General features: G+C 44.9%; 1 protein-coding gene and 1 pseudogene across 4 annotated transcripts; one reads left to right on the top strand and one right to left on the bottom strand.

Moving 5' to 3' along the window:
* The window catches only part of LOC140206983 (uncharacterized), a 291,411-nt pseudogene that overhangs the window by 25,872 nt on the left and 245,179 nt on the right, over nt 1-20,360 (top strand).
* LOC140206990 (uncharacterized) lies at nt 767-13,310 on the bottom strand. Of its 4 annotated transcripts, none has more exons than XM_072275309.1 (3): nt 12,104-13,310; nt 9,768-9,931; nt 767-3,190 (listed from the first exon to the last, which is right to left on the bottom strand). In XM_072275309.1, the coding sequence occupies exon 3, from the start codon at nt 2,772-2,774 to the stop codon at nt 1,668-1,670; it is 1,107 nt and encodes a 368-aa protein (XP_072131410.1). In that variant the 5' UTR covers nt 2,775-3,190; nt 9,768-9,931; nt 12,104-13,310; the 3' UTR covers nt 767-1,667. The 4 variants fall into 4 exon arrangements, with proteins under 4 accessions (XP_072131410.1, XP_072131408.1, XP_072131409.1 ...); XM_072275307.1 differs by having other exon boundaries at nt 9,768-9,935; nt 12,104-12,353; XM_072275308.1 differs by lacking the exon at nt 12,104-13,310 and adding an exon at nt 10,455-11,147 and having other exon boundaries at nt 9,768-9,935.

Raw genomic sequence — 20,360 nt, 5'->3', positions numbered from 1 at the left:
GGTTCTTTGAACTTAAGTGACCTAATTAATTCCGCTTCATTAAAACACCCAATCCAGAATAGCTGATCCCCAAGTGGACTCAACCACCAACAGCTCTAAAAAAGCATCTTGTAGGCATTCTAGGAACTCCTGCTCTTGAGACCAACACCGTCCTAATTCTCCTAGTCACCTGCATGACAATCCCCCATGACTATTGTAACATTGCCCTTTTGTCACGCACTTTCTATCTCCCATTGTAATTTGTGGCCCACATACTTACTACTGTTTGGAGGTCTCTATACAATTCCCATGAGGGATTTTTTTTTACATTTGCTGTTCCTTAATTCTACCCACAGATGCTGCACATTCCAACCCTATGCCACGTCTTTCCACAATTTCATTTAATATTTTACCAACAGATCCACACAACACCACTACCAGCTTGTTCTTGGCTTGTTCTTTCAAGAAGCATGTAAGTATCTGGGAAACGAGAGGACCTGCAGATGCTAGAAATCTAGAGAACTACACACAAAGTGCTGGAGGAGCTCAGCATGTCAGGCAGCATCTATGGATGGGAATTAACATTTCAGGCCAAGACCCTTCATCGGGACTCTTGATACCCACGTATCTGGAATATCAACAAACAAAGAAAATAGAAAGTAGGTCGAAATTGTGAAAACCTTTGACAAAATTTAGTTCAAGGCTTAAAAAAAAACCCTGCCAAACAGAGCTCAATAGTTAACAAATACAACGAAGGCAATAAACACTTTCATCAATACCAACATTGATTTTTTTTATATAAAAATATCTTTGTCCCATTTCAATCAGTAAAATTTACAAAGATAAATAAGAACTTTAGAAAAGTTTAGAAAAGTCTATTTACACTCAAACCCACTTAGATTAACACTACCTTGGATAGAAGGAGGAAGAGAAATAACACACATGAAAAATAAAATCACAACAGTCAATAGATAAAACCTTCCCCAACACACACATGTTCCTCGACCAGTGGAGCACCTCACCACAGTTTGTGGTGTTTGTGTCATCAGTCAGACATCCGAAAGATTTTCTCCATCAATCAGCTTCCAAATGTTGCTACTCTGTCATTCGTTACCACGCCCCGCTGATGATTCCCTTCTCCTCGACTTCTTCAGTCTGCAGGAAGTTCAAGGGAAACCTCTTCACCCACAGCGTGGTGACTGGAACCTATCCCACAGGGAGAGCGAGAGATGAACAACAGGGGAGGGTTTAAACAGAGGACTGTTTTGGAACTGAATACATGGCAGGGTCCAGCCGGCCTGAGTTGACGCTCTACTGTACACTAAATGTGTTATAAATTCACTAAGTACCATAGATAGTGTTTAAAATAGGACTGATTTATTGGTCTCTTATCCAGAATATTAAACTCCAGTCCATTTAAAGGTGAATAGGCTGCAGGAGAAACTCCTCCCGTGCCCAGTGACCAGGGTGCAGAACTGGGTGTGGTGAGCAGCAGCAATAATTGCAGAGTTCAGCGCCGACAATCACTCTCGAAATTGTATTCAGCAATGGTGATGGATAAATATGCAGCATGCAGCTTATTGAAAATTTCTCCCAGTGTGACCCTGGTATTGTATTACAAAGTTCGATGACTGAGTCAATCCCTTCCCACAGTCTGAGCAGGAGAACAGCCTTTCCCCAGAGTGAACTCACTGAGGTTCCTTCAGATTACATGACTGAGTGAATCCATTCCCACAGTCTGAGGAGGTAAACGGACTGTCCCCATTGTGGACTTGCTGATGTACCTTAAATTGAGATGACAAAGTGAATCCTTTCCCACAGTCTGAGCAGGTTAATGGCCACACCCTAGTGTGAACTGACTGGTGTGTTTGTAGCCCAGATGACTGAGTGAATCCTTTCCCACAAACTGAGCAGGTGAACGGCCTCTCTCCAGTGTGAACTCTCTGATGTACCTTCAGTTTAGATGACTGAATGAATCTCTTCCCACAGTCTGAGCAGGTGAATGGCCTCTCTCCAGTGTGAACTCTCTGATGATCCTTCAGATTAGATGACTTAGTGAATCCCTTCCCACAGTCTGAGCAGGTGAATGGCCTCTCTCCAGTGTGAACTGACTGGTGTGTCAGTAGGTAAGATGACAGAATGAATCCCTTCCCACACACTAAGCAGGTGAATGGCCTTTCCCCAGTGTGAACTCGCTGATGTACCTTCAGTTGGGATGAGCAAGTGAATCCCTTCCCACAGTCTGAGCAGGTGAACAGCCACTCCCCAGTGTGAATTCGCTGATGTACCTTCAGATGAGATGACTGAGTGAATCCCTTCCCGCAGTCTGAGCAGGTGAACGGCCTCTCTCCAGTGTGAACTCGCTGATGTACCTTCAGTTGAGATGACCCAGTGAATCCTTTCCCACAGTCTGAGCAGGTGAATGGCCTCTCCCCAGTGTGAACTCGCTGATGTACCTTAAGTCGAGATGACTGAGTGAATCCTTTCCCGCAGTCTGAGCAGGTGAATGGCCTCTCTCCAGTGTGAACTCGCCGATGTACCTTCAGTTCAGATGACGATCTGAATCCCTTCCCACAGTCTGCGCAGGTGAATGGCCACTCCCCAGTGTGAACTGACTTGTGTACCAGTAGGTCGGATGACCGAGTGAATCCCCTCCCGCAGTCTGAGCAAGTGAACAGCCTCTCTCCAGTGTGAACTTGCTGATGTACCTTCAGTTGAGATGACCAAGTGAATCCCTTCCCACGGTCTGAGCATGTGAATGGTCGCTCCCTGGTGTGAACTCGCGGGTGAGCCATTAGGTCAGATGACTGAGCGAATTCTTCCCCATAAATTCAGCAGATGAACAGCCTCTGCCCAGTCTGCCCAGTGTGATCTGACTGGTGTGTCCACAGGTGGGAAGACCGACTGAATCCCTTCTCACACACAGAAGAGGTGAATGGCCTTGTCCCAGTGCAAACTTGCTTATGTACCTTCAGTTGAAATGACTGACTGAATTGATTCCCACTGTCTGAGCAAGATGAACGGGCTCCCCCCGTGTAAAATGACGAGCATGTCAGTCGGTCAGATGATTGAGTGAATCCCTCCCCACATCTGAGCAGGAAGGATGATTGAGTGAATCCCTTGCTCCACTTCGTAAATATCTGGACAGAGACAGCAAAACTGGCGTGTTGTGTTCAAGATTCCCATAGACAAATTCCTTGTCGTGTTTAACCTGTAAAAAGATTTACAAAATCCATCAGTGGGTGAAGGACAACATTTTAGATGAGATCACTTGAGTTGTCAAGGTGTGATCTGACATCACACTGTTACGGTGAAGGTCAACCCAAGTTGGAGACAGAAATCATCTTCTAACTGAGCACAGTGCTGGTATCTGGAATGACCATCAAATTCTCTGATGCTGTTCCTATCTCTATAAGAATGGGGCATTTCTGTCATCTCCAGTCTGTGACCTGGCTCAGTTTGACTCTCTCCATTGGTATTATTCCCTGTTCTCAGTGAGCTGCATGGGTGTCTGGCCCCACAGTAATTGAAACACTCTCACACAAATAGCTGGCAGTGCATCCCATGCACCCACCACTCTCTGGGTAAAAAACTTACCCCTGACATCCCCTCGGTATCTACTTCCAAACACCTTTAAACTATGCCCCCTCGTGTTAGCCATTTCAGCCCTGGGAAAAAACCTCTAGCTATCCACACCATCAATGCCCCTCATCATCTTATACACCTAAAAAGGGCTCTAAACATAAACAAGGAAATTATACATTGCTTTGAGGATTTGTTAGAAGTATACAAAATTATGAGGGTATAGACAGGGCAAATGCAAGCAGGCTTTTTCCACTGAAGTTGGGTGAAATGACAACCAGAGGTCATGGGTAAGTGGGAAAGGTGAAAATTTAACGGGAACATGTGGAAAAGCTCTTTATTGAAATGGTCGTGAGAGTGTGGAATGAGATGTCAGCACAAGTGGTGAATATGAGCTCGGTTTCACCATTTAAAAGAAGTTTGATAGGTACCTGGATGGTGGGGGTATGGAGGGCGATGGTCCCGGTGCAGGTAGTTGCATTAGACAGCTTAAATGTTTTTTCGGCATTGACTAACAGTCTGAGGCATTTAGAGGAACAAAATATCCAGGGCATCAATATCTCTTGAAAACCAAGGTTCCCTGCGCCAGTTACCTTTCAACTTTTAATTTGGCAGGCCCATACAAACGCTACATCCTCAAAATTTCACTTCTGTAGTCCTCCCAAATACAAAGTATTCCTTGGCCAAAAAACAGCCTATCCCAAACCACACTTGTCAGATCCTTTGATACCATCCAATTTAGAATCTCAACCTGTGATCCAGACCTCTCTTTTTCCATATTTGCTTTGAATTTCATGGCATTATGATCACTAATTTCTGCCACCAGCCCTGGATCATTTCCTAACAGCTTACTGCACACTTCAACATCGGGAATTCTACAAACTGATTAAGGGCACATTTGACAAACTCTACCCCCATCTAGTCCTTTTACAATATGGGAGTCCCAGTCAAAATATAGAAAGTTAAAATAACTTACTGAATCAACTTTTGTTTCTTGGCATGGTCTGCGAACTCTCTACAAATTTGTTCCTTTCAATCCCTCAGACTGTTGGGTGCAACCAAATCCCAATGATGGCTACAATATCATAATTCCCTGTCCTGAGCTCATCTGGCTTTCCTATGATGCTTCTTGCATTATGATATATTCAGCTCAGCACATTCATCGCACCATGCTCAGCCATTTGATTGCTGACTCTGTCTGAGGTCTGAACAACATCTGACTGGTGTCAAGAAAACAACCTCTCCCTCATTGTCACAAAAACAAAGGAGCTGATTGTGGACGACAGGAGGACTGGAGACAGGCTAACCCCAATTGACATCAATGGATCTGGGGTTGAGAGGTGAACAGCTTTAAATTCCTCGGCATCAACATCACCGAGGATCTCACATGGCTGTGTTTTGAAAAGAGCACAGCAACACCTCTTTCACATCAGATGGTTGAAGAAGTCTGGGATTGGGCCCCAAATCCTAAGAACCTTCTAAAGGGATACAGTTGAGAGCATCCTGACTGGCTGCATCACTGCCTGGTATGGGAACTGGATTTCCCTTAATCGCAGGACCCTGCAGAGAGTGGTGTGGACAACCCAGTGCATCTGTAGATGTGAACTTCCCACTATTCAGGACATTTACAGAGACAGGGGTGTAAAAAGGGCCCGAAGGATATTGGGGACCCAATTCACCACAACCACAAAGTGTTCTTGCTGCTACCATCCAGGAAACGGTACCACAGCAAAAGGACCAACAAGCTCCGGGACATCATCTTCCACCAGGCCATCAGAGTGATTAATTCATGCTGATACAATTGCATTTCTATGTCATATTGAATGTCCTATGAACAAACTATTTATTATAAATGACTCTAAATTACACATTTAGACGGAGACGTAACGTAAAGATTTCTACTCATCATGTATATGAAGGATGTATGTAATAAAGTCAATTGAATTCACCCTCTCACTATCTGTTCTGTCATTCTGGCTCCCATTCCCCCTACAACTATTTTAACCACATCACCCCTCCCCTCCACCACTAGCACTAGCAAGCCTTACCACTAGGGTATTAGTCCCCTTTCGTTCTGTTCCCCTAACTAACGAATCCGCTGCCCTCCCTTTGAAATTTTTCTGCCAGGTAATCTCCCCAAAAGCTTCAAAAGTGGTCTACCTGTTGTTGTGTGGGATAGCAACAAGAGTACTCTGCAATGGCTATTTAACCTCATTCCCCTTCCTGACTCTCACCCAGTTTCCTGTGTCCTGCACCTTGGGTGCAACTCACCTCTCTTCATGTCATATTTATCACCCCCTCCAACTCCTGGATGATCTGGAATTCATTCATTTCAAGTTCCAACTCCTTAAAGTACAGGGTTACAAGCTGCAGCTGGATGCACATCTTGTAGGTGAGGGCATCAGGGACACTGGAGGTTTCCCCACCTTCCCACCAATGTCCCCTCTAATTTTTAAATGACAAGCGTATACATAAATCTTGTACTGTGCATTTTTTTACCCAGTGACAACATGTGCACAGTGAATTTTATATAGAGAGGTATTCATTTTAACAGCTAGCAAATCACTGTCGATAGGAACTTTGATATCCTCTGTGTTTGATCGACTTCACCTGCTCTCTCACACAAACTATGCAGCAGGCCTGTAACCGGTGATGAGGTATTTTCTCACCAGAGCTTTTGCACATTGTCCATCTGTAGTTTGCTTGCTAAATTACACTTTAAAAAGTCAGATGTCCAAATATCACTCCACTTCTTCCCACTTGTGAATTCTCCAGCAACTTTTGTATCACCACAATACACACAGGTAACACTAGTTTCTGTATTGGACATAAATATTTCCCCTGAATCCTCCTGAGGAATTGAGGATATGTTAAAAAAATCATTTCGAACCTGTGCAACCTCTGGCTAAAAGAATAATTGGGACTGAACAGGAATGTTGAACTGAAGTAAACTGTCATCAGCAGTTAGCTAAGACAGGCTCATTACCAGTTCTCTGCAGCTTGCAGAGAGACACACTGAGAGATGATAACATTATACATTGTACCCTCATTAGTTGATAACATTATACATTGTACCGTCGTTTGAGTAAAGGGAGGAGGACTCACTGATAAGGACAGGAATGAACATCTGTCTGTAACTAAGTCAGAGCCTTGCAAAGGGAACAACGGATAAGGACTGGATGGTACATCCATCTGTAACTAAAACCTTGATTTAATGAACTCTCTTATCTAATTAGTTAAGTTTTGCACCAACAGACATGGTGGCTGTACCAGTTCAAATAACATCTACCAACAGTAAGGTATGGGGCTTACTATGTATAAATACATGGCTGTAACCTGACTAACTCATTCCACTTGTCAGATGGTGGCAGTGCTTACGTGCCTTCCCTTTGACAACTGGGTCTCAAACTCCTGCAGGAGAATGCACAATAAACTGTGGTGATGATAAGAAGCTGGTCTCCCAAGTTTTACTCAGATTTAACTTCAACATTTGGCGTCACAAACAGGATCCCAGTATAGGTACTGCCAAGCAGACTGTGGTGGGATATTACCTCACGAGAACAAGCAGTAAATTTGATATGGAAAAAGAACTGTGGAAAGAAGTGGAAATTGTTGAAATGGGAATGGAAGGAAAAGGCAGATGTAAAGTGGAACAGTATATTATTAGCGAGTTGGAGGAATAATGCATGTGAAAAAGGGATAGAGGTATGCACTACAGAAGGAACGCCAAAGGTTGGGAGACGCTAAAAGCGGAGTGTAAATTGTGGATGGGCGCTGAAAACGAGAGCAGGAAAAACAACGTAAGCAAACCAAGGCTGGCCATGATAGGAGAGAAGGGCAGGAACGTCAGTCTAAAGTTCGAACTGACAGGGAAACAAGGGATCCCGAACCCATGTCTGGCATACCGACCCGGTTTGAGGACAGTGACCGTGATGAGGAGTGGGCACCCACCTTACCACTACCCCCACCTTACCAGGGGCCAAGTGTTCCCAGTGCCCCTGAACCCCAATCCTCCCAGTGCTCAGATACGGTGGCCGCTCAGGTAAAACAGCGGCATCAGGGAAGGGGAGGCACTCTATACCCTGAGATCCAGAAAGGGAATAACGAGGATTATTCCGAGATAGTGAGGGAAGAATCCAATAAAACCCCAGAGTTAATGGCTCCACAAAGACAATTTCCCACCCAAATGCTGCCCAATCCACGAGCAGGAGTGATTCAGTGATTCCTGTGTATGCACCCTGGAAGCTTTAAGAAATGATAATGATCATGAATCAGGCCCCACATAGGAAAGAAAGACCAGCACAGTTTGCTCAGTATGTCCGCAGTACTCTACAAATGCTTAAAGTGACCCCGCAAGATTTATTCGGTCTCTGCTGCATGATTCTGTCAGCTGATGAGGGGTGGAAATGGAAGGCAGAATTGGGATACCAAACCTATCAGGAGTTTCAGGCAGGAAACCATAATGAGAATGAACAGACAGACCAGATTACTCAAGCTTTGGAAAGGGCTCTCCAGCAACTCGTAAACATCACTAAAGTACAAGAATGGAAACCTCAGCCTGGGGAATCGGGACCAGACTATTGGGAGCGATTTGTGGCCTGCTAAGGCACTTTCACAGGAGACCAAGCCTTTAATGTGGGAATCCGTCCGCCCAGTTTAACGCCTTACTGCTCCAATGCTTACCAACTAAGTCAGCCAACATGATTAAAACCAATAATATGGATTGGCCTGACAATGACCGAAATCGAATGCGACGAGCTTTGACATATTATTGGGACCCGGCTTCCGAACCCGATCAACCCCGAAGGGAACTAATATTAAGGGTGATTACATTCAGTGGGAAGCAGGACGCAAGTGGTCTATATCTGGGGATCAGAAATGGGAACAAAAACCTACCAAGGGACAGATGGGGACAACAACCCGTTTAGAAATTGACAAGCAAGGATGCTTCCAACCATGAGTACCACCACTCAGAAAGAGCACAATGTGATAGTGACGGACGGTGAGATGGTTGTGCAGGACTCTTTTGAAGCAGCTGCCTCCACCCAGAAGGCTGAGCTCATTGCTCTGACTCGTGCCTGTATCCCAGCAACAGACTAATGTGCAAACGTTTACACAGACTCCCGTTATGCATTTGGAATTGTACATAACTATGAGCCAACTGACCAAAATTCTCCAAGCATTACATTCACAGTATATTACATTACATTATATTCACAGAACCTGTGCTATTATTGAAACAGAATGCTGCACCTATATCCCTGATAAGTCTAAAATTACATCCCTCTCCAAGCACACTGCCAAGGAAACTGACAGCATCAAGAGAGTAGGGCAGGATTTACACGGGTTCACCGAAGGGTCGAAATGGTGGTCTTCGAAGGCCTGTTTGGTAATATGTGGGGCGAGATATTGCATTATGGCCTAATAGTTGTACATATGATTGTTATAGTTACTGATGTACACTGCTTTTACCCACTGATAAGTCTGTGCTGTACTCAGTTGTGTTCTCTGTAAAGAATTACTACTTTGTTGATCATGTAATGATCAAATGGAGGGAGTGATAAAGTATGTAAGAGGCTTAACATTTCATTAAACAATAACAGCCTGTTTTTCTGAAAGAAACTGCTGATGATCAACAGATGTGCTGAGCCATATTTCTTCTTCAGGGTAGCTAGCTAGGATTTCAGGATGCTTATCTCCTTGTGCATTCATGCATAGAGATAGGAGAGCTTCAGTCTGTTCTGTGTGTATAAGCCATTATGACTATTTTGTAATTTGTCTTTAGGGGCTGTCATGTAGTAAATAACTTTGGCTCCAGCCTATCTCATGTGGGGGGTATCTGGACGGATATACCTGTGGTGTAAGGGGAATTGTTAGTCAGTTAATGGATTGGGCGGGAACAGTCATAGACTGTTCCTGTTTGAGTGACTAACTGAGTAAGCCCCGGGTGCTTGGAATAAAGAGTTTGTACTTATACAGTCTCTAAGTGACTTTATCCGGATTACACTTCCACAGAATGGGAGTGGTTTTAAAGGGCTGGGCTGGGCTGCCGGAAGCACATTATCAGACCTGAAATGATTGCAACTGGGTCTGACTGAGGCATAACTTCTTCTGGGCACATTCAGTCTCACTCCAACTATTTCCTACCTTCCTTTGTACAGCTATGTAATGTCTAAAGGACCAGTGTTTGAGTAAATGAGACTCACCAAACTTTCTCCTGACTGAATCACTGGAACCTCCGAGTCAGGTGGGTCCTCTCCAGTTGATGCTCTCAATCCTCGGACTGGTTCACTTGTTGCTGTTCCCTCATCTTCAGTCGTGGTTTGCTTCCAGTTGGGGTTTTTCTTCCAATAAATCTCTCACTGCAGATCTGACTTTAACATGAAAGATAATGAAGCACATTAACAATAAAATTGAGAACCAAACATTTCTGCTTCATGTTTCTAAGAACAAAACTCGCTGAAATTTAAACATTGAAAGTAAATATAATGATCTCAGTGAGCAATCTTTTATTGTCTCTCACGTGTCACAAAACGATATGGGATAAGAAGGAGCCATCATTCTGTCATGGTGAGACATAAGATACAGGTACAGAATTAGGTGATTCGATCCATCTGGTCTGCCCCAACACTCAACCATGGCTGAGTTTTATTCCAACACCATATTCCTACCTCCCTCCTGTAACACTGAAGCCACTCATCCTTTCCTCAGATTAGCAGTCATTGCTTCCAAAGGAACTCCAGAAACAAACATCTGATCCCAGACCAGAAATACTCGCTCAACACCTCAGAAGCCTGGGCAGCTCAGACCCTGGGTCCAATTTACCTGGATCAAAAACTGTGATATCCCAGGACTCAACCTCACAGAGTCATACAGCTGAATCTGCCACTCACCGATCCTGACAGACTCACACATCGTTCCCACATCTCACACTGGGTAGTGCAATCCGGGATTTCCCCACAACCAACGTCCAGCAGCTCGAAATTTCTGCTTCATTGCAGAAGGACGACCATCCAGCCCCATCTGTAGAAGTACTAACCAAAGTCAAAACCAAAACACCAACAGTTCCATATCCCTGGAAAGCTGATCACAGGATTATAGTCCAAGCACCAATTCTCCCAGTACTCTTTGCTGCCAGTAAAATGCTGCAGTGTGTCAGCCAGTCACAGTTCAATAACTAGCACTCCCACACCGATGCACAACAGAACCGGTACCTGATGACCCTCTGGCATTCCAGCTAACAAAAAACAATTCTGGAAATAACTCAGTGAGGCCGAAGGTGCATAAGAACACTTCACAATGAACAGAAAGGTTAGAAGAAAGGTTGGTGATATATAACATTGAAGTGGTGGGATACAGGGTGGACTGAGGTTGACCCAGGTTGCTGATATACACCATTGAAGCAGGAGTGGGGGGTGGGGGGTAAGGAGACGGGACAGAGTTTGAACAAGATGGGCAGAGATGAGCAGATGGAACCAGGTGAGAGAAGGGATCAAGGACAATCACTGATGGTCCTCCAGCAATACAGAGATACTGAATGAATAGCACATACCACTGCATAAAATATCCTAAAATGACAAAATTAGAACAAACAACAAGAACTTTGGCATATGCCCTTTGACCCTCACCAAATTTTTATCAACACAAGATAGAAAGTTTCCCATCTGGACACTTCACACTTTGCATGGTAACTACTCTGCCCGTGACTGCGAGGAATGGCAGAGAAATTTGGATAAGGGGTAGGCCATTTAGAACAGAGTTGAGGAAAAACATTTTCACCCAGAGAGTGGTGGATGTATGGAATCCTGTGCCCCAGAAGGCTGTGGAGGCTAAGTCTCTGGATGCTTTCAAGAAAGAGATGGATTGAGCTCTTAAAGATAGTGGAATCAAAGGTTGTGGGGATAAGGCAGGAACTGGATACTGATTGTGGATGATCAGCCATGATCACAGTGAATGGCGGTGCTGGCTCGAAGGGCCGAATGGCCTAGTCCTGCACCTGTTGTCAATTGGCTATTGGATACAGATCCGCACATCACAGAAACCATTCCCCGCCCCCCCGCAGCCTTCCCAGATCCTCGGTAATGGAGGAAGCATCACCACCAAGCACACACCACGTGATCTTGCGTCACAACGCGGAGGGCGGGGCAGAGCTGCGGTAAACAACCTCACATGATCTGTTGGCGGAAGTTCCATTTCAATTCTGCGGAAATAGACAGCCTGGGCTCCTGGTTTGGATCATTCAATGCAGATTAAGTGAAGTCGACACATTATTGACGACGCAAACAACAGGAATTCTGCAGATGCTGGAAATTCAAACAACACACATAAAAGTTGCTGGTGAACGCAGCAGGCCAGGCAGCATCTCAAGACTGCACCTCTTCCTAGAGATGCTGCCTGGCCTGCTGCGTTCACCAGCAACTTTTATGTGCGTTACATTATTGACGAGCCCAGATGACCGGGTACTAAATGAGTAATTGGCCCTCAGTTCGGGGCTCACGGCCAACATCAGATCTCCCTGCTCGGGATCGGTCTCTATACTCACCGATAGGAAAGTGGTATCTTTGGCCCGCAGATAGTGATTCCGACCCGGGAGGCGAGGATACAATTCCCGAATCCGCGGACGATCAGTTTCTGCACTGAGCGGAAAGGAAGCCCACCAAGACACTGTGGGCATGCGCGTAGTGAGTGTTACATCATCCGGAGGGCGGGTCCTCGGAAACAGACGCGCAGATGCTGCCCATCTGCGGTTAACGGGGCGGGGGGGTGGTGGTAAACGGGATCACGTGACCGGTGGGGTCTGCCACCCCAGACCGGGACTCCAGCTACCAACAACTCACCTAAGATGTATTCTATACTTTAATAACCCCAGCGAAGATATATCATCTGTCAACTCTACCAGTCCTCTCGTAATCTTATAAACGTCTATCAAGTCTCACCCCAGCCTGCGCCGCTCTGGAAAAAAACAACCCAAGTTTGTCCAACCTCCTGTTATAGTTTATGCCCTCTAATCCAGGCAGTGTCCTGGTAAACCTCTTCTGCGCCCTCTCCAAAGTCCCGACATCCTTCCGAGAATGGGGATGACCAGAGCTGTGTGAAACACTACAGATGTGGTCTAACTAGTTTTATAAAGCTGTGTTACGAACTGTAACGTTTTAGCAATGAACCAGCAGCAATAGAGTTCACAATGGAGTCTGGTTTTGATGTTAAAACTACTATCCTTACTAGTATCTACTTATAATGTAGTAACTTAATGAAATAAAGTTAACAGTGTTATGTGTATATATGTGTAAATATAACTCCCAAACTATCGAGCCTGAGGGAACAAAGCTTAGAGTCTTGAGATGGTAAAGTAGGAAAGTTCAGTAATCCACGGAATAAATGATGGGAGAGAGATATTTGTAATCCAGGGTGAAACGTACAGAAAAGGCCGTTACATCAAAATAACCATCGTCGAAGTTCTTATCCGTTGAATCCGTCCACATACGAGTTATCAGCGAGAGTGACTTGTCACAGGAATACCGTCTTCCAGGGGTTACCACACAACATACCCAGGCAAGGGTTAACACAAGTGGTGCCCCAAGATATTCCAAAATCCACTCTTATGGATATTATGAAGTGATAGCCACACATTCGTTGTGGTTCCGTGTACCGATGATCAACCCACTCTTGTTGGCACAGAAGAGTTCCAAGCCTCAGCTGCGACAAACTGAATCTATCAGCTTTTCCAGTCTCTCTCTCTCTTCAGACCGGCCGACTGCCTGTCTGCAGATCGCTCTCTCTCTCTTATGGTTAAATCCACAGTTAGCGCCGTCAGCCTGTGACTGACGTCATAGTCCCGCCTCCTCACTCCGGCGCTCTTAAAGACACAGTCACAGTCCGACCGCAGGCTCGCAACAGCCGCAACACAACTTCCCGACTTTTCAACTCAGTGCTTCAACTAATAAAGACAACCACGTCATTTGCCTTCTTAACCACCCGATCAATCTGTGCAGTCTCTTTCAGGACCGATGAACTTGGAGTCTAAGATCCCTCTGATCATCAACACTGTTCAGGGTTTTGCGTTTAACAGTGTACTGTCTCACACATTCGACCAACCGAGCTGCCAAGATGATCATCACTAATCAAATCTCACTGAGATTTCTCAGGTCCTGTTGAATTTATTACCAAGTGCACAAGTACGGGAAGGTACAGGTACAGAGAAACACTGACTTGTGGCAGCATCACAGGCAAGTACATTCAGATAACACACGGAACACAAATTATACGATTCTCTGACAGTAACAATCTATAAATATGATTTATGTCATTAACAATATATAAAATACAGTACATTCTGTCATGATCAAAATTAAAATGTGCAATAACAGACTTGGAAATGGTGAATTTGATCCCTGTCTCCATTCCTCCTGGAGTCCACAACCAGCTCCTTTGTTTTTGTGACATTGAGGGAGAGGTTGTTTTCTTGACACCACTGTGTCGGGGTGATGATTTCTTCTCTGTAGGCTGCCTCGTTATTATTTGAGATGAGACCAATCAGTGTAGTGTCGTCAGGGAATTTAATTAGCAGATTGGAGCTGTGGGTGATGACACAAATCATGGGTGCACAGAGAGTAAAGGAGGGGGCCAAGGAGACAACCCTGTAGGGTATGTGTGCTGAGGGTCAGAGAGACAGAGGTGAGGGGGCCCACTCTTACCACCTGCCGGCGATCTGACAGAAAGTCCAGGATCCAGCTACACAAGGCAGGGTGAGGGCCGAGGTTTCTAAGCTTCTTGTCGATACTTCACGCCTTCGTATGGCTACTGCTCTGCCCATGACTGCAAGGAACTGCAGGGAACTTTGGTCTCACATGGGAACATTAGAGAAACAAACCGCCCCTCCATGGACTCTTCCTACACTTCCCCTGCGTCGGAAAAGCAGGCCGGGTACTCAAAGATCCTCACAACCCGGACATTCTTGCTGCAAACCTGCTCCCCCATCAGGGAAGAGATACAAAAGCCTTAAAGCGCGTACCACCAGGCTCAAGGACGGCTTCCTGTCTGCGGTTATAAGCCAAATGAATGGTCTCCAGTCCGATAAAATGGACTCGACCTCACAATGTAACTCGACGTGACCCTGCACCATATGTCTATCTGCACTGCACTTTCTCTGCAGCCATAATGCTTTGTTACAGTTATTGTTTTGTCATATATCAGCTCAATGTACTGTTGTAATGTATTGATCTGTGTGGATGGTACGTCAGGCAAGATTTTCACTGTAGCTCAGTACGTGATAAGAATAAACAAATTCCCCATTTTAATTGTATGGAAATATTGACAGACTGAGCTTCTGCTTTGGAATGTCAGAGGAAAACTTTATTGAACTATTGTCATTTCTGAGGAATGCAAATAAATAGAAAAGGCTTCAATGTCGCATTACGATCTGCGGTAACTGGGATCAGGTGACCGGTGGTGGGTCTCCCATATCAATGATCAGAATCAGGTTTAATAGCACCGGCAAATGTCATGAAATTCGTTGTTTCTGCGGCAGCAGTAGAACCTAATTCATAACAATAGATTTTAACAATTGTGAATTACAATAATATACATATTAAATAGTTATATTATATAAGTAGTGCAAAACTAAAAATAAAAATGTAATGAAGTTTTTTAATTGAGTGGAAATTCTGGAGAAAAGCTTAACCAAACTGTACACATTTATGAGAAGTTCAGAAAAATAGAGAAGGCTAAATTCTCTAAATTCTATACAAGATAATAAGAGGAATAGATAGAGTGGATAGCCAGCGCCTCTTCCCCAGGGCACCACTGCTCAATACAAGAGGACATGGCTTTAAGGTAAGGGGTGGGAAGTTCAAGGAGGATATTAGAGGAAGGTTTTTTGCTCAGAAAGTGATTGGTGCGTGGAATGCACTGCCTGAGTCAGTGGTGGAGGCAGATACACTAGTGAAGTTTAAGAGACTACTAGACAGGTATATGGAGGTATATGTAGGCCGAAGGGCCTGTACTGTGCTGTACTATTCTATGTAAATTCTCATATGAATGGCTCTGTATTAAATGTTTAACCATCATGGTGACTGAAGGCAGCTGCAGGTTCATGAGGGACTGTTACTGTCAGATTCCGCAGTTCTTGCGGCTGCTCATCGCACCCAGAACTAAACCCTGGTCACTGAGCATTGGAGGAGTCTGTTCTGCTGATGTTAGCCTTAAACTAGACTAGTGTTTAATATTCTGGATCTGTGAAAGATAAATCAATTCTCTATCAAATCCCGTGTCTCAGGTACTTCCTGTCTCTACCACACTCACAATGTACACTAAAGAGGCCACTCGGCCCATCTGGTCCCTGCCCATGTTTCTGTTCCATATCAGTATATCAAAATCTATCCCTGCCGTTCCCCCTCACTCTCCCTGTGATGACAGGTTGCAACTAGTCACCACTCCGTGGGATAGGAGATTTCCCTTGAATTTCATAGAATCATAGAAATCTACAGCACATTACAGACCCTTTGGCCCACAATGTTGTTCCAACCATGTAACTTACTCTAGAAACTGCCTAGAATTACCCTACCGCATAGGCCTCTATTTTCCTAATCTCCATGTACCTATCTAAGAGTCTCTTAAAAGACCATATTGTATCCGCCTCTACCACCATCGCTGGCAGTGCATTCCACACACACACTACTCTTTGTTTAAAAAACTTAGCTCTGACATCTCATCTGTACCTACTTCCAAGCAGCTTAAACCTGTGTCCCCTCGTGTTAGTCGCTTCAGCCCTGGGAAAAGCCTCTGGCTATCCACACGACCAATGCCTCCCATCATCCTATACATACCTGCATGAATTTCCTGCATGCTTCGCTCCACGTTGAGCTCACTGTGGTTTTAACATTCTTCAAAGCTCTGAACTAAGGTGGTTAAGCACCCTCTTCCCTGCTCTTTTCAAAGTTTTGTGTCATTTTCACTCACTTCAAAGGACTGTGCCTCAGACAGTTGGGTTGTTGCAATGCACCTCTGAAGTCTGACAGCAGACGAGCGAGTGAATCTTCGACAGTGCAGAGTCAGAAACCAACGAGTTGCCAGCCTGAGTCAGGGCTTTGGGGCTCCAGAAAGAGAATGGGCCTAGAGTTTACAAGGAGAAGGAGGGAGAAGAATCAGACCACAGGATGTGGCTACAAATGAAAGATCAGAAACATTTTGAAACTGTTTGATTGAAAAAAAAAGGTGGTTAATTTGTGCAAAATACTGGAGGAAATCAACAGATCAGGCCACAAACGTGGAGAGGAATAAATAGACAACGTTCAGGCCGAGCCCCTTCAGCATGCCTAGACTGTGTACTCCTCTGCTTAGTTGCTGCCTGAACTGCAGAGTTCCTCCAGCATTTTGTGTGCATGTGTCTACATTTCCACCAACAGCAGAATCCCTTGTGTTTCATATCTGCATTTGTAAGAAGGTTCTACTTTGGCATTAGGCACACGGAAATTTTGATGCTATTAAGTGTATTGTTTTATTAGAGCTGCTTTCTCAATTAAAAGAACTGCTGAGTTATCTACACCAAAAAAAAATGAGGTATGGACATGAAAACGGTGTTTGCATAAATGTTTAATGGCACCGTGATTACCCAGAAAGCTCTGCGCAGCAATTTTCGCCGTCGCTGAAGGGCCGATCGAATGCGTAGATCACGAATATCACGCATGCGCGCAGTGCACAAAGGCCTTGGGAATTCGGCACCAGGTAAGAGATATTCCCCGGTTGCGGGTGGGGATTTTTAAAAACACCGAATTCGGGACAATTGCTGTGAGCTCCAGACACTGTGGCCCGTAATCCCGCAATCCCGGGACAGTCCTGTTCTCTTCCCTCTCTCTCAGCCCCGCGATCCGTACACGGGTCCCGGGGAGCTTCCGGCTGATGAGGAAATGGGAACCGATGGATCTCTCAGACAGAGCTGAGCTCCAGCTGTCTAAATGCAAGGATTGGGAACTCGGAGAAAGGGAACAAAATCTTTTACATCAGCTGTTAAGAATATCACCTTTGCTCCTCCTCCAATCACAAACAAGAGAAAACCTGCAGATATTGAAAATCCAAGCAACACACACAAAATGCCGGAGGAATTCAGCATTAGTACTCTTTTCCATAAATGCTACCTGGCCTGCTGAGTTCCTCCAGCATTTTGTGTGTGTTGCTCGTTCTACCTCCTCTTGTTCTGGACTTTTCTGCCCGTGGGAACGTGTTTTGACCCATTCTCTCTGGGTACATAATGATATCAAACACTTTTGTCCTGAGCAACAAGTAGCTTTCACATCACAAATGTGCCAGACTCCAATGAGACAGACTACTGCCCTTCCCTTCATATTCATTGGCCGTCAGTCACGTGGGGAATGGTTCAGGGGAAATATTTATGTACAATACAGAAACTGGTGTTATCTGTGTGTGTTGTGGCAATGCAAGAGTTGCTGGAGAATTTGCAAGTGGGAGGAAGTGGAGTGATATTTGGAAACCTGACTTTTTAAAGTCTCATTTGGCAAGTAAATCAGATATGGACGGTGTGCAAAAACTGGAGTGAGAAAATCCTTCATCACCCTCTACAGGCCTGCTACATAGGTTGTGTGAGAGTGCAGATGAACTTGATCAAACCCAGAGGATACCTTACTAAAGTAATTTACTAGCTGTTAAAATAAATACCTCTCTATTTAAAATTCAGTGTGCACATGTTGTTATTATTGGGTAAAAATTGCACATCACAAGATTTTTCGGCACTCCGATCATTACAAATTAGACGGGACATTGGTGGGAAGGTGGGGAGACTTCCAGTGTCCCTGATGCCCTCACCTACAAGATGTGCATCCAGCTGCAGCTTGTAACCCTGCACGTTAGGGAGTTGGAACTGGAAATGGATGAATTCCAGATCATTTGGGAATCGGAGGGGGTGATAGATATGACATGAAGAGAGGTGAGTTGCAGCCAAGGTGCAGGACACAGGAAACTGGGTGAGAGTCCGGAAGGGGAATGAGGTTAAATAGCCATCGCAGAGTACTCGTGTGGCCATTACACACAACAGCAGGTAGACCACTTTAGAAACTGTTAGGGGGGATTACCAAGCAGAGGAATGTCAAAGGGCTGATAGGGGATGTGTTAGTTCGGGAATTAAAACTAGCAGAGATCAAATATCCTAGTGGTAAGGCTAGTGTGTGGTGGTGGGGGGAGGATAAATTAAGGTTTCAGAAGGGATTGGAGTCAGAATGCCAGAACAGATAGTGGAGAGGGTGAATTGAAATGACTTGTATCCTTAATATACATGAGGAGTAGAAATCTTTACATTACTTCTCCATCTAAATGTGCAATGTGTAATTTATAATAAATCGTTTGTACATGGGACAGTCATTATAACACAGAAATACAATTGCATCAGTATGAATTAATCAGTCTGATGGCCTGGTGGAAGAAACTGTCCCAGAGCCTGTTGGGCCTGGCTTTTATGCTGTGGTACCGTTTCCTGGATGATAGCAGCCGGAACAGTTTGTGGTTGGGGTGCCTCGGGTCCCCAATGATCCTTCGGGCCTTTTTACGCACCTGTCTTTGTAATTGTCCTGAATAGTGGGAAGTTCACATCTACAGATGCGCTGGGCTGTCCGCACCACTCTCTGCAGGCTCCGGCGATTGAGGGAAGTTCAGTTCCCATACCAGGCAGTGATGCAATCGGTCAGGATGCTCTTAGTTCTTAGGATTTGGGACCGATACTAGACTTGCCCAAACATCTGAGGTGAATGGGGTGCACAGCCACATACGACACAGCCGGTATGTACAGGCCACATGAGATCATCGGTGGTGTTTATGCCGAGGAATTTAAAGCTGTTCACCCTCTCAACCCCAGATCCATTGATGTCAATAGTGATCAGCCTGTCTACATTCCTTCTGCTGTACAGCCGTCCCCAACCACCGGGCCACAAAGCATGTGCTACCGGGCCGCGAGGAAACGATATGAGTCAGCTGCACCTTTCCTCATTCCCTGTCACGCACTGTTGAACTTGAACATAGGGTTGTTAACTGTCCCTTATTTTCTGGGACATCCCGTATATTGGGCTGAATTGGTTTGTCCCATATGGATTGTCCCGTATTTCCCCCGCTAAGGTAGAGTGTTCCTATGAAACCATTCATGCCGGAATGGCGTGAAGCGAAGAAGCAATTACCATTAATGGGAAAAATTTTTGAGCATTCCCAGACCCAAAAAATAACCTACCAAATCATACCAAGTAACATATAAAACCTAAAATAACACTAACATATACAAACGTAGTAAAAGCAGGAATGATATGATAAATACACAGCCTATATAAGGTAGAAATAATGTATGTACAGTGCAGTCAGGAAGATTAAGCCAAAGCCGTTTTGTGGTAAAAAAAAAATCGGCACGTACGCACATGCACACACAGTGTCCGTGCAAGGCTTCATGGTCATTGTAGTCTTTCTCGGGGTAAACACAAGTGACCCATATTTGACTGCTACTTTTGTCCCTTATTTGGGAGTGAGAGAGTCAGCAACCCTAACTGTAAAAGACATGTTGAGGTGAGTTTAACCCTACTTGAACACTGCCCACCGCCCTCAGGTCGGCCGGTCCGCAAGAATATTGTCAATTTTTCACCGGTCCGCGGTGCAAAAAAGGTTGGGGAACCCTGCTGTAGTGCACAACCAGTTCCTTTGTTTTTGTGACATTGAGGGAGAGGTTGCTTTCTTGACACCCAGACAGATGTTGCTCAGACAAAGTCATCAATCAAAAGGTTGAGCATGGTGTGATGAATGTGCTGAGCTGTGTA

Source organism: Mobula birostris, chromosome 13 (assembly GCF_030028105.1).
Source record: "Mobula birostris isolate sMobBir1 chromosome 13, sMobBir1.hap1, whole genome shotgun sequence".
In the NCBI taxonomy this organism is placed as follows: domain Eukaryota; kingdom Metazoa; phylum Chordata; class Chondrichthyes; order Myliobatiformes; family Myliobatidae; genus Mobula; species Mobula birostris.
The sequence above is the reverse complement of the archived record's forward strand: the minus strand, read 5'-3'. Positions and strand labels throughout refer to the sequence as shown.

Bases quoted from the DNA above. Each gene is read 5' to 3' on its own strand.
- LOC140206990 (XM_072275309.1), bottom strand. From the start codon at position 2,774: ATGGCTCACCCGCGAGTTCACACCAGGGAGCGACCATTCACATGCTCA.